General features: G+C 44.9%; 5 protein-coding genes across 5 annotated transcripts; 4 read left to right on the top strand and 1 right to left on the bottom strand.

Moving 5' to 3' along the window:
- Positions 1-103: 103 nt before the first annotated feature.
- J056_004300 (uncharacterized protein) lies at positions 104-2,905 on the bottom strand (the record flags this gene model as incomplete). The annotated part of the gene is made up of 2 exons (XM_009269501.1): positions 104-239; positions 294-2,905. The coding sequence occupies 2 exons, from the start codon at positions 2,903-2,905 to the stop codon at positions 104-106; spliced, it is 2,748 nt and encodes a 915-aa protein (XP_009267776.1).
- Positions 2,906-3,184: 279 nt separating this feature from the next.
- Positions 3,185-3,568, top strand: J056_004299 (Transcription initiation factor TFIID subunit 10; the record flags this gene model as incomplete). Its single annotated transcript, XM_009269500.1, has 1 exon — positions 3,185-3,568. One exon carries the CDS (start codon positions 3,185-3,187, stop codon positions 3,566-3,568), a length of 384 nt encoding a protein of 127 aa, XP_009267775.1.
- A 35-nt stretch (positions 3,569-3,603) lies between these two features.
- Positions 3,604-4,572, top strand: J056_004298 (uncharacterized protein; the record flags this gene model as incomplete). The annotated part of the gene is made up of 1 exon (XM_009269499.1): positions 3,604-4,572. One exon carries the CDS (start codon positions 3,604-3,606, stop codon positions 4,570-4,572), a length of 969 nt encoding a protein of 322 aa, XP_009267774.1.
- Positions 4,573-5,226: 654 nt separating this feature from the next.
- On the top strand, positions 5,227-7,913 carry J056_004297 (Ubiquitin carboxyl-terminal hydrolase 16; the record flags this gene model as incomplete). The annotated part of the gene is made up of 4 exons (XM_009269498.1): positions 5,227-5,255; positions 5,303-5,311; positions 5,362-7,815; positions 7,862-7,913. 4 exons carry the CDS (start codon positions 5,227-5,229, stop codon positions 7,911-7,913), a joined length of 2,544 nt encoding a protein of 847 aa, XP_009267773.1.
- Positions 7,914-8,660: 747 nt separating this feature from the next.
- J056_004296 (uncharacterized protein) lies at positions 8,661-14,139 on the top strand (the record flags this gene model as incomplete). The annotated part of the gene is made up of 6 exons (XM_009269497.1): positions 8,661-8,724; positions 8,783-8,874; positions 8,921-9,184; positions 9,234-12,729; positions 12,784-13,381; positions 13,431-14,139. The coding sequence occupies 6 exons, from the start codon at positions 8,661-8,663 to the stop codon at positions 14,137-14,139; spliced, it is 5,223 nt and encodes a 1,740-aa protein (XP_009267772.1).
- Between the last annotated feature and the right edge of the window lie 9 nt (positions 14,140-14,148).

The following is a 14,148-nucleotide window of genomic DNA, read 5'->3' as shown; positions in this document are numbered from 1 at the left end:
CCAGAAGAAAATACATAATTTGTGCTAATCCTGTAGCACAAAGTGAGCGACATCGAAAAGTGAGACTTTTGAGTCCTTCGTATGACACTTTCCGTAAAATATCCTAGAAGGAAAAGATGGCAGCACGTCTCCTACGTGTACCACCAAAAGGATGAGCAACAACGGCGGCTGCGAAAAGGCCGACAGTGAGGCCGATAGCAGCTTGAATGAGGCTGCTACTAGTTCCGAGTCCAAGAGAGCTGAAAAAAAAAGTGTGAGTGAGTGAGTGAGCGATTAAAAGCCAGTTAACCCACTTGTTAGAAGTAGAAGTCGTAGCAACTGACAAAATACCGCCATCAGATAAACCAGTTGGGAGGAGTAACATGATACCGCTGGCAGTCATAGTAAATGCCGGTCTGGAAGTAGTGAATTTGCCCCAAAGATTACCAATCAATCCGACAGTGAAACTGCCGACAGCGCTAGACAGATCAATGCGTGAGATACGCTGTCTGACAAAGTAATTAACAGTGAAGCCACAAATTGCAATTATTACCATCAGAGGTAGCTCCCTGCTCTTGATGCTAGCCTTATTGCGCAAACTGATGAAAATGGCGTAAATAGGTACGCAGAGAATGTACCAATAAGGATCTATGCTTTTCTGGTAAAAGGGGGCATCCGGCGTATGTACAGATGCACAGCGGTAATCGCTACCTGCGCTGTTGTCATCGTTGTCCCACTGGTTTGTCACTAGTCTGAAAAACTGATATCCAATCGACATGCCGACGCCGAGGAAAGACGAAAAGATGATAGCGTAGAACATTCTCACACTGCCTGCTATAATGTTCCGCGCTGACATCTCCAGCGCGCCGCAGAGAATAATATATCCAGGCAAGATCAACACAACCGATCCGGAAGCTACAGCTGAGTAGCATGCTTTGTTAGTCTCTGCTAACGACGCAGCAAGGAAAGAGTTTACAGCTGCCATTGAGATCTCGAATATGTTAGTGAACAGATCGTTCTTTACTGCTATCTGCTGAACAGCTACGAGAAGCATGCCGAGTGGAGCAGCGAGACAAGCGTCGATGAGAGAGCCGTGGAAGGCAAATGGAGTGATGAAAGCTGAGCAGAAACCTGCGATGACTATATTAGACAGTGCGTTGAAATTGTCCTTCTGTGTCATCAACACATCTAACTCTTTAGACGCATCGCTGACCGACATTTCGTCATGCGTTACGCGCCAATAGAGCTGGTGGGTGACGAGCAACTTGCGCAGGTCAAGTGTAGCTGACTGTTTCAAGAATTTGGTTTCCGATGTGTGTGATTCTACATCACCGAAACTGAACAACATAAGTCCAGGCAGATAGACGACTTGGAGGGGTATGTCGAGTACGCGCGCTGTAGCTTGTATTTGCGCCTCGAGACGATGGGATGGAGCACCGAACATCATTAGCGCGCGACTGAGCTTGAGTAGGAATTCTTGTCGATGGAGGACTGTAGCGACATGCATAGTAATGTATAGCTCTTCCTTCTTACGCTTAGCGAGGTTCTTCTTGCGCTCTTTAAGCTCCCGCTCCTCACTCTTCTCCTTCTCCTTCTCTCGCTCCTTGAGTGGCAGGCTGAAGTAGTCGATGGATGAACTCTGGGACATCTTCTCGTCGGGTGTTGTCGCAGGTGACTTCGGGTTCTTGAATCCACTTGCCATATTGTTAAATTGATCTTTGAGCATCGACTTGGGCGTGCTCTTCTTCTGAGCGGTGTGCAGCGGTGGGGACGATGGAGCGAGTGATTCCAAATCAGTCGACGACGAGCGTGAGTGCTTCATATCTAACGACTCAGCCTTTTCAGCCTCCTGATTATCCTTGGTGAACTCCTTGATGTCTAATGTGGGGTCGAGCGAGTATCGCTGCAGTCTATACCCTTTGTGTTTGAGATTCGGCGTAATCGCTGTAGAATGGGGGCTGACGAAGCCAGATAAATTCTGACCTGAGCTGACAAGCGCACCAAAAACACCTGCGGAAGATCTAGCAGTTTTGGGTCTGTATTTCTCAGGACGCAATCTTAATTGATCAGGGATGCGGAAAGCAGAAGGTTTGTATTGTCTGTAAGTTTTATCCTCTTCCTGAGCGGAAGAGAGACCACCATTAGCAACATCAGCGAGATTTGTTTCAGAATGGCTTCTTGGCAATTGAGGTTTTGAAGTAGGAGGTGGTTTTTCAGGGAGTTGATCTGCAGCACCTGAGTTACTCAAGACAGTACCTGCAGAAGAAGAAGAAGACGTAGAGACACTTCTAGCGCGTCGATCCTTCTTTGCTTGCTTTTTAGCCTTCTTTTTAGCCTTATGATGTTCTCTTTGTTCTTGGAGGGTGAGTAGGGTGGAGAGAACACCTCTAGATTTGGATGGCTTGTAGTCTAAGCTGAAAGGGTCATCATGGGAGTGAGAAATGTCGCCAGATTCAGGATCATGTTTGTTTGTGATGAATTTTTTGTCTTTCTTGTTATGACTGCTTTCTGACTTTTTCCCGACTAATTTTCTAGCTTTCTTTGTATAGTAGTCGAAGGAGCCTTTCTTAGAAGACGGGGGTTGTGGAAGACCATCAATTTCACCGAAAGGGATCGGCACTGCGTATTCCTGAGTGGGGGTTGAAGGATTAGAAGACGCTGGAGTTTCTGTGGTTGCCGAAGTGGATTCATGAGGCAGAAATTTAGTTTCGTGCGAGTTGGAAGTATCTGCAGATGAAACACTTGAAGGCCGTGAGTGAGACCTGTTCAACGAGTTTTTGATGAGCTGTATCTGTAAACCTTGCGAATCTGAATCCAAATGGTAATCGTCAAATCTAGGATCTAAACTGTAAGATCCTTGATTGCTATCACCGCCATCGGTTGATTGAGAGAATTGTACTTTCCTCGGGCGTGTAATTTCATCCATCCATTAAAATGATTTTATTTTAAGAAGATGGGAGTTAAAAAGAAAGACGAAAAAGCTGTTGTTATTGTTGAGAAGATGGACGTTGTCAACAAAGGGGCGTGTTATCTGATGGTCTAGACCTAACCTGAGACGTCGATAGCCCAGTGTGAATGTCAAAATCAAATTTTAAAGCATTTATAGTGTAATTGAGTAGCTCTAACCTAGGCTGTACCATTCATCTCTTCAATATCCCTCGCATCTCGTCGATCACACCGAAACCCCTCTTTAATCACAACCGTCATGAGCTCAAGCAATAACTTAGAAAATAAAAAAACAGAAGCACAAACAGCGCATGATAAAAAAATGACGGAATTTATGAATTTATTAGGTGCAAATGAGCCTTTAATACCAGATCAAGTGGTTGACCATTACCTCAATAAGGCGGGATTCGAGTGTAACGATGAGAGATTAAAGAGGTTATTCAGTCTGGCATCGCAGAAGTTTATAAGCGATATCTCTAATGACGCGTATCAGTATGCAAGAATTCGTACAAGTGCAGGACCGGGTGGAAGAGGTAGACCGACGGGGACATCAAAATCAAAGACTGTGTTGACAGCAGATGATCTCACGGCAGCTTTGAGTGATTATGGGATTAATGCGCGTAAACCTGATTATTATATTTGAACTTAAGTTGTATTCTTTTATTTATCACCACCACCATGTCCTCTGAATCCATCGACTCACTTCTAACGCGTCCAGATAAATCAACAAAGAATAAAAGATTATCTGCTAAACCTTACAATACAAGGCAGCGTCCACTAAACCCGAGCGATAGTGGTAAATGGGGAAATGATCTCTATATTAAATCTATTGGTGGTGAACTAGGCGCTAGGATGTTAAATCCGAGTTTGTTTAATAAACAGGCGGGGAATACAACAGACACAACACATACTCCACTGGGTTCTAGAATTTCTGGTTTAGCAACACGCCAGAAGAAGAATGAGAAGAAACAACAGTCAATCAACATTCGTGGCTCTTCTCACCAACCAACTCAAATAATTATCAACAATCTTGCACCGGGAACGTCTCAAGAGGATGTAAAAGTGGCATTATCACCTTATGGTAACATACTTCACACCTCACCAAACCCAGTCAACAGCTCCGATGATAGCTTGGCAATGAATATATTTTTCGAGAGGCTGGTAGATGCTCAAAGTGCTCTTAAAGCTTTCGATGGATTGCACGCAGATGGAAAGGTGCTTGTTGTGAACCTTGTGGAAAAGACGGCGTTGGAGGATGTCCACTCGTTGTTTTCAGATAGAAAAATGTACGCTGATAGTATCGCACCAACACCATCACCACGTAAATCCAAAGATACCAACCCAAAGATTCAATCCAAACAGTCTAAACCTAGGCAGAGGAAGGAGAACCCACCAGCTAAACCTGTTTTATCGATCCTAGAACGGACGCAGATGCAACCAAAGGCGAAAAAGAAGGAAAACACGGGTGTTCAATCGGGTCAATCGGGTCAATCTCTACTAGATAGGATGAGTGTAGGGGGTGGATTGAGCACACAGGGTACACAGAGTAATCAAAGTACACAGAGTGCTCGAAGAAAGGCAGTTCAATCAAAGCAACCAGGTCAAACTGTACATACAAAAACACTGGCTGAAAGATTAGGAATGTGAATAATGCATCAAGTTCTTAAGAATTTAAGTAAACGGCCTGCAGCAGCGATTGGACCATCAGGGCTTTTGAGGTTGGAGTCAGGGAGACCAATAGTTTTAGCTAGAGTGTTGTATTGCGCGTTGGCAAGATGATTACTGCGAATAATGACGAAAACGGTTGCGGTGACGGTGAGAGCTAGGTTGAGCGAAATAAAGTGTAAGAAGCCAATCTTTTCAGTGTGTTTAATTCTACCACACGCGTGCCAAGTAAGAAGGTGGTTATCGGGGTGCTCCATATCATTGACATCTTTACATCGCAGTAGCTGTCTATTACCAAATGGTTGGCATACAGCGTCGTTAATGTTATCTGGTGGACATGGTTCGCAGCTGTAGGAAGTGAGGGGAACGTGCAACTGGATTGGAGTGGATAGCTTACGAGTTACGTTGAGTGCACGACCAGTGGATGGTATCTGTGGTACTTTCTATGGTGTTCTCTGTGGTACTTTCTGTGGTGTTCTCTGTACTACTCCCAGTCGCCCCTATAAAACCAAAAAATAAAAAAATAAAAATTAGATTTAACTGCATTATCTAGGAACACCAGGGGTTGAATGATGAGGTGATAATGATGACCTATAAGACGGACGACCAACGTGGAATTTAAAAATAAAATAAAAAATGGATAAACCAATTGGAATGCGTAATTTGTGAGTGGGCTGTTTAATTAATATCTAGTTTCTCTAACAACACACAGGACTAATACGTGGGTTTGGATTTGTAATTGGACACACTTCTCACAGCCACTCTATCTAGCTGCTTCATTAATTCACTCCTGCAATCTATCTATTCGTTGAATTTATTGAGAGATATCGCTCTATCGGAGGTACCGGCGTCATCGGGTTTTGATCTACTTGACTCCCCCGCACTCCGAGTCTGGCTAGAGGAAGGCTACAACGAGCAACTCAAACTAACTTGCCACTTTCTAAATACACTAAGGGATGCTTGGAAATCCACCAAATCCCCAATAATCCCAATAGAAATGCTCAAAGCAATGGCATCTAAGTACTCCCAATACAACGACTACGGCCAGCAAGACTCCCATGAATTCCTTCGCCAGCTGTTTGATGCTATGCGCATGGAAGAGCTCGACCTGATTTACTCCCTCAACCCCCACCTCAAACAGGTTTTGAACCGCAAGCAGAAGAAATTGCAACCTCACCACTATCAATCACTCACCCCTACCACCTTTGTCGATCGCCTGTGCGAGGGTATGGTTGTGAATGTGATTATATGTGCAAGTTGCAAGCAAATCTATCACGTCTACGAACCTTTTCTGGACATCTCTCTCGCTTTGCAGGATCAGCATGAGAAGGCTCCCAAAAGGAGAGGATTTAGGCAGTCTATACGCGAAAACTTGCTCGGCAGTAACAAAGAGGGCGTTAATGCGCGTAAGGATGAGCTGACTGTGGAAGATGTAGTGTTGAGTGATACGGAGGAGAATGATAATGAGGAGGGGGGTGAAAGTGAGCGAGAGCAAACAAACACACAGTCACAACCACAACCAACCAAATCGAAGCGTTTCTCCTTCAGGAACAGTTTCTCTCTGGGCAGTAGCAGCACACCCAAGAGCAGCATCAGAAGGGCATCTGGACTAGCTCCCTTCCCGCCCCCTTCCCCATCCAGCAGTCCGCAGATGGGCTCGTCGCCCTCTCAACTCGCTCCACCTCCCAGCAGCAGCAGTAGTAGCCTCGGTCGGCGAGTCAGCAAGAGGATTAGCAGAGGTGGTAGTGGGGGTGAAGAAGCCTTTCAGTCTTCTCCTACTGCCGCTAATGCTGGTGCTAGTGAGGAAGATACGACACGCAGGAGCAGGCGCACCATTGAGGATAAAATTTACACCCAGAAACTCTTCGGTGACCTCTCCACTCCCAGCTCTACCCCCACACCGCACAGTCTCAGTATGACCGAATTGGGGAGCGAGATGGCGAGTGGGGGTGCGGGTGCGAATGGGAATGCAAACGCGTCGCCGAGCGACAAAGATAAAAGTAACAATAGCAGTAAAAATAGCGGCTTCAAAGATGGCCCAACGGTGAATGGATCGAATGCGCAGAACGGGGTGCTGGCAGCGCTACGCCAAGCGCCCCCAAAACCCAGTAGTGATACTACCAAAGATGGCAGTGGGAATGCCAATGCTACTGTCAATGGCGAGAGTGAGAGTGAACCCATGTCAAATGGCCCTACAAATGGCACTACCACCTCTACCACCTCACATAGCTCATCCGCCACACCAAAGAGCGGCATTGAAGAGGCCTTTGAGAGATATGCAGGTATCGAAACACTCCAAAATGAGAATGAATTTCATTGCCACGGGTGCTGGAAGATGCAAAATGAGGTGCATGTCGAGATGATTAGACGGTACAAGGATTCGAAAAGTAGGAGTAGGAGTGGGGGAATCGGCAGAAGTGGTAGCAGGAGCAGGAGCAGGAACGGAAGGAATGGCAGCGCTAGCTTATCGGCTTCCCCAGACAAGGGCAGACCGGCTGCTCTCGGAATGGCGCCTCTACACGAAGGCGAGAGGCTGGATGACCAAGAAAAGGAGTATAAGAATGAGAATGAGAGTGAGAGTGACAAAGAGAGAGTTGAAGAAAGCGAGGCGGAAAATGAAGATAACGACGTCGACGCTGACGACGAGGACGAGGAAGAAATCGACGAAAAGGATTGGCGAGCTTTCTACGGTGACACAGTCGCTTATATCCCCCGCCAAAAGCAAGTGGTTGGTACGAAAGCATTGCGTAGATCACTCATCGCCATCGCTCCACCAGTGCTGGTATTGCATTTGAAGCGCTTTGGTAGTGTGGGTGGTTTCGCTCTGAGTAAGATCTTCGATAATATCACTTTTCCTACTCTCCTCGATATCGGCGCCTACATTGCACCAGAAAGGCCAAAACAGACAAGCCAGTCTCAGTCACAATCACAATCACAGTCAAACCTCCCCGACGACATCGATCCTACCACCACAGAAGACTTCAAACGACTCGCTGAACTTGCTTACCCGGTTAACTCGACTAGGTATAGACTGCGCTCGACTGTTAATCACTGTGGTCGCACTATGATTAGTGGTCATTATACTTCATTCGCGAGTAGAGAGAGAAGAGATGTGGATAAGGATGAAAACACAGATGAGGAAGGTAATCGTGATGACCTGCAGTGGTATTGGGCTAGTGATGAGACAATACGGGAGAAAACGGAAGAGGAGTTCTTACAAGAGAGGTGAGTAGTTGCTGAAGGTGATCTAACCGAATTAACACCAGTACAGCTTCAAAAATGATGACCAGAATGTTTATGTTTTAGTTTACGAGAGGATATAAAAGTCAGAAACAATGCAATTACTATAGAACCGACACATTTATTCTATGTAGCGTGATAAGTTGTGATGATTCGAAGTGAGAATGGTTACGTTGGCTAGTGATGTGGTTTTTGCGCTGTCTACACTTGATTTGCGCATCTTGTTGAGCTCAAACTCGAGGGCATTCTTTGCGCGCTGGATTGTGAGTGATTCTGCCTTGTCGACCTTGTCAACCTTGGTTAGTAGGATGATGTATTCTACTGGTTTCTTGTATTGTTCGAGTACACCAAGGAATGAATTGAAGTGAGAGACAGAGTGCTGTATTTGCTTATGATCTATACAGTATAACACTCTATCACAGCCCTGAGTAAGCTGCTGTCTCAAGTAATCAAAACAAACACGCTCGTGTCCAGGGATATCAACCAACACTGTCGTCTCAAGGCTTATAAAGTTAATTGCAGCCGAAGTTCTAACCGAATTCTTGGTTTTTGATAATTTATTCAATCCAATCGACGTTTTACCACTGGCAGTTGGACCAACGAGTAAAACTCTTTGTTTTTTACTTGTAGAGGATATGAAGTAGATTACAGTGGCTGTTTAAATTACTTCAATTAAGTTCCATCTAAACACCGCACACACACCCAGGATCACGGATATCGCTATCGATATTTGTAGGATGATGGATGTTTGCATTCTAGAGACTAAATTATTAAATTATAACCAAAAATCTATAAAAGTCTTCCGTTGATCCGATACCACCATCAACTCCATGTCGTCTGCACAACACGACGACGACAAGACCCAGAAGCTACAACGGCAGCTTACTAGTAAAGGTGGGTTTGGTGATGCTGTTGTTGATGTAATCTTATATCCATCTTTATCCATCTCCAGACGATGATATACGCTCTTACGAGAACAAGCTGTTCATGGCTAATAACGACTACAACGACCTGTCAATCAACTACAAGGACGCCCTTTATCGCGTGGGTTGTTATCTTGAGGCGTTTCCTATCCACTCACCCACCACAGTCCTCTAGAGAATCTGAACGCGCTAACAAACTCGAGAATGACTCCATCAAGCACACAGATGAAATAAAGAAACTCAAATTACAGCTGGCTAACTGTCAAACTACCATGGAATCTTCAGACGCTAAACTCAGAGGCCTCCAGTCTTCAGAGAGCAGCCTTGAGAAACGTCTCAATTCGTCTCATTCTAATCATGACGCTATTAAATTACTAGAGTCTCGCTTGGATAGTGCAAATTCCAATCTCAAAGACGCCACAACAGACAAGGTAGCTACTCTCGCTTATTCTACAACCACCTCACTAATCAACATAACAGACGCGGTTATCTGAGAAGATGATTGAGATTCAAAACCAGCTAATGGCTTCAGAATCTCTTAACAAGAAACTACGCGAGGAGATTGACGACAACGTTATGCAATTATCCTCACATCAAAACACCTCATCTAACAGACGCGATTCGGTATCAATCAAGGAAATTCTCAATTCTCAAATAGAAAGTCTTAATGAGAAACTATCTAAATCTCAACAAGACTTGAATATGGCTCAGAATCAGCTTATGGCCTTAACACGCTCCTCTAAGCGCGAAATTGAGCAGTTGCGAGAAGAAGCTCAGGATGGTCATGAGGCGCAAAAGAATCTTGAATCTCTCCTTGCTCAATCGGATAGCATTCAAGGTGAGTTAGATAAAAAGACAGTCGCTTTGGAGAGCGCACAAAATGAGGTAAGGCAGTTGCAACTCCAACTTATTCAAGAGCAGTCAAGAACTAGCCAAAGTAACGCATCTCATCAACAAAATAAAGACGACGAAATGTCTATATCCGAGTTGGAAGATGCTTTGTCCACCCCAGTGTCTAAATCTGCCCTTAATATGTCTTCAAATTCTAAACTTCTCGCCGAAATTTCTCGTCTGATGGCTATGATTCACAGATTGAGAGCTGATCGCGATGAAAACCTCGGTAGAGCACATTTTTCAGAGACTGAATTAAAGTTCTCACAACAAGTTCATCAAAAGGACTTGGACAAGCATGAAACAGAGCTTTCTAGTTTGGTACACACGCGAAACGAGTTGACTGAGGAACTGAAAAACTCCAGAATCACGTGCCACGAGTACGAAGAACAAATGAAGAAAATCGCCGTCCAACTTGAGCAAACAAGACATGAGTCGAATGAGACCACGAAATCACTCGAGAGATCTCTCAGTCAAGCCAAGGTACAAATAACGGACATGGAGCAGACTGATACGCAAAATCTTATCAAGATTGATGCTGCTACTGCTCAATACAAAGCACTTCAAGATTCATATTCCGGACATCGAGAGAGAATTGTAGAGTTAGAGACTGCTCTGAAAACATCCCAAGAAGAAGCACAGGAATTTAAAGAGGATTTGCAAGATTGGGAAGAGCATCATCTCACATTACAGGAGGGAGCAGTTGGGATTGTTGAGAAATTGCAGGATCGTCTAAATGATTTTCGCGAGAAATTGCAAAGTGCTGAAGTAAACTATGGTATTGCACAAGATCGCGTTCAGTCAATTACAGTTGAGTTTGATAAGGATCGCATGGCATATGAGGCTAGAATAGATGAGATTGATAGTAAATTCAACGCTGCTCTCGAAAGCGAACATGAAAGAGCGAAATTCACAGATAGTAGATTGTCACAGCTGACCGACATGTCCAATACGATCAGAGAAAACTTCAACCAAACCCGCCTGAAACATTCAGAGGAGATAAAGAATTTGCGCAATGAGCATGCTATCGAATTGTCCAAAGTTAAGCAATCTCATCAAGATAGCAGCCAAGATCGCAATCGTCAAGTGGAGGCTGCGATACAAATCCATGAAGATCATCACGATGGTATTATCTCCGACCTCAAAGCCAATGTTAGGAGGCTTGGCAGCGAGAAGAATGAATTTGTTGAGCATTTGGCTGGAAAAGAGCAGGTACTTTTGGAACTCAAAGCTCAACACGCTGCGGATATAGAGAAACTCAACTCAGAGAAGCAGCGCCAACTCGATGAGACGTGCAAGAAATTTGACGAGAAATTGATCCAAATGCAGAAAAAGAACCTCGATGATGAAAGTTTAGGTGAAGTGATGGTCGATGACGCTAAGAACAAAGAGGAGTATCACACCATGGAGATACAGTATGAGGAGCGTATACGAGAGCTTGTCGATCAAGTCCACAAGGCGGATGAGAAAGTACACCATCTTGAAACCAAGCTGAACGAGAGTTTGGAGAATGTGGCACACCTCCAAAACATGTCAGCTGGTGGTGACACGACTCTTGGTAATTCGACTCTCGGCAATTCAACCCTCAGAAACTTGTTTGAGCAGAGTGCAAACCAAACTAGGGAACAAAGCATGAGATCTTCAGTTGGTGGCAATGACACACTCAACAATCTCTTTAGAGAGGGTATAGAGCAACGCAACCAGCAACCGTCGCAAAGCTTCAGTGGAGAAGTGGTTGATATTGGCAGTAGCAGTGAAGATGAGCCGACATCCAACAACACTATCAACAATTCCCTATTCGCTACTGGAATCGGATTGAGCATGGGCCAGGCCGCAGAAGGAAGCATGTCGAATGAGAGCCGAGGCTATTTCGATGAATCTGTAATGGCAGATGAAGTTCTCAATCGGAGTGAAAACCATCGTGATGGCAGTATCGCTGATCATTCAACGGACGCGACTATCGCTCAGCTATTCGCTGAGCGTCAACCAACGCATGACGAGCTACGTGGTCGTATTATGCAGCTAGAGCGCCAGCTACGTGAAGCCATAGCTGAACGTGACGAGAAACTAAATGAAGCTGTGAATGAAAGCGAGAAGCGTATCCGCATACTCTACGAAGAATTCAAAAAAGCTGATCAGGAGAATGAGGAGAAGCAGGAGAAGCAGCTCCACGCACTGCAGGCCGAGTACATTACCCACGAGATGCACGAATCTAAATTGCACGCTATGGCGCAGGTCATTTTCGCCACTAAGAAGGAGCACAGAGTGGCTTCTGAACTTATAACTGATCTGCAAAACAAGGCTGAGGAGATGGCTGAGGAACATGCTGTGCGTGTTGCTGGTCTTGAGCTGCAACTCGCTTCTGTGGCGGACACTCACTCTAATGAAACCGATCGTGTCAGGGAAGTAGAAACTGAGCTGGCTGCTGCAAAGCACACTTACGATGAAAATATCGCTCAACTCCACCAGCAACTCGATTCGATGACAGACACTCGCTCCGAGCGTGTCAAGGAAGTCGAAGCTGAGTTGTCTACTATTACCCACGACCACTCCGAACGCATCGCTGAACTCCAGCAGCAACTCACTATTGCAAAGAACGACCACGCCACACTATCACATGAATTTGACGGCTATAAATCTCAAAAAGACTCTGAAACGGAAAATGAGAAGCGAGTTGCAGCTAACATCGAAACCGAGTTGGAAGTTCTCCGTCAAGATCGTATTAGTGATAATATCAAACTCGAAGAGATTACTACTTTGCTAGAGAAGATTACACGCGAGTACGAACATAAGCAGGAGGAACTTAACCGATTGATCGACACACATGATGGTGAAGTGGAGCATCAAAAGCAATTACTACTTTCTTCTCATGAACAGTCAAGTAAGTTGACGAGATCAGTTGAGGACTTAGAGAAAAAGTTGAGGAGTGTTGAAGAAGGACGCAATGAGGTTGATAGCGAAGCCTACGAAGAACTCAGAGAGGAGCATAAGGTGATTAGTGAGGAGCTCAAGGCGTTGCAAGAGGAGCGTGAACAGTTTACTCAGCAGCTTGATAGCTCGACAAAGTTGATTGAGGAGAGCAGAGGTGAGTTTGTTGTGTCTGGCTTTGCTATTTGCAATTTACTAATCGCAATTTCAGTTGAATACGACACACTCCTCAAAAGTGCGAAAAATGAGAGAAGTATGTTGAATGAACAAATCACAACCCTCAACGTGAAACTCGAGGAAGATAGTCAGCTGAGGACACAGCTTGAACAAGTCATCAAATCGAAAGAAGATGAAATGGAATCAAAGCGTCTTAAACTTGATGAACTCTTAGCAAAGGTTGAGACTGATCAGACGTTACTTCGTGAAGCTGAGGAGACTAGCAGTCGCTACAGCGAGGTGATTGAGCAACTGAAGCAAGTTGAAAAGCAACTCAACGAGAATGTTAATCTTGTCACAGAAAGGGAAGCTGAAATTTTCACCCTTAATGACGCACTGTCCACACAATCAGCTGCTATTGAGGATATTGGCAAATTGGAAGCTGAAATCGGAGCACTAACACAACAGCGTGATGAAGCTATCACTTCCGTGTCAGCTAGTAATGCAAAGGTTGATGAGTACAAGGTTATTATTTCAAGCAAGGAAGAAGAGTTGGTTGTGGCAAGTAATGGTTTAGCTACCTTGGAATCAGAAAAGGAGGAGCTGCTAAATAAGGTCCAAAATGGGGGATCAGGATCAGCGACAGCTGATGCGTGAGTACTATTTCACGACGTTCTAAATATCCTCTGACAGCTCAAACAGTGAAGAACTTGAAGAGGCTCGCGAACGCATACAGCAGCTAGAGTCAGGCTTGGAGTCAGCTCAGCAGATGACGGAAGAAGCTGAAGATAAGTGTCTTGAGCTTGAGAAGACAGTTAAGAGACTCAATAGCCAGGTCGACCGTCTCAAAGCTGCTATCAAGGAGCATCCAAAACCAGGTTCCCAATCTGGCTCTTCGAAGAAAGATGACGATGCCAAGGTTTCAACGTCTTCTGAAATAGTATCTAGAACGAGACATGCAACACAAAGCACTCAGAGCACGTATACTACACAAATGACTCAAAAGAAATCAAGCGAAGCCTCTAAAGGTAGTGCATCGCCACGTGCCAACGCTAAGAAGAGACTTAGAGACGATGATGATGAAGAGCATCAGCCTCGTAAAAACCCAAATCCAAGTCAAGCAGAGGCGTCACCAGCGACCAGAAGTCGCAAAAAGTCCGAGCCAATATCGGGTACACCACAAAAGAGACAACCGAGCCTTTTGAGTAAAAACAAAGCGTTTACTCCTAGGAGACACGCTTCACAGCCTCATTCTCAACCTCAATCTCAAAGCCATCAATCAGGATCAGCGTCTGGTACTACGGATAGTAGAGATCCTAACTCGCGCAGGTCTTCACAACGACAGCAGAACTCTCAAAATACTCAAATCAGCGACTTGAGGGGAAGACTCAATCAATTTAAGAGACAGTGATTTTGTACA

This window comes from Wallemia ichthyophaga (assembly GCF_000400465.1).
Source record: "Wallemia ichthyophaga EXF-994 unplaced genomic scaffold scaffold7, whole genome shotgun sequence".
NCBI lineage: Eukaryota > Fungi > Basidiomycota > Wallemiomycetes > Wallemiales > Wallemiaceae > Wallemia > Wallemia ichthyophaga.
Note: the sequence above shows the minus strand (reverse complement) of the source record. Positions and strands in the feature narration are given on the sequence as shown.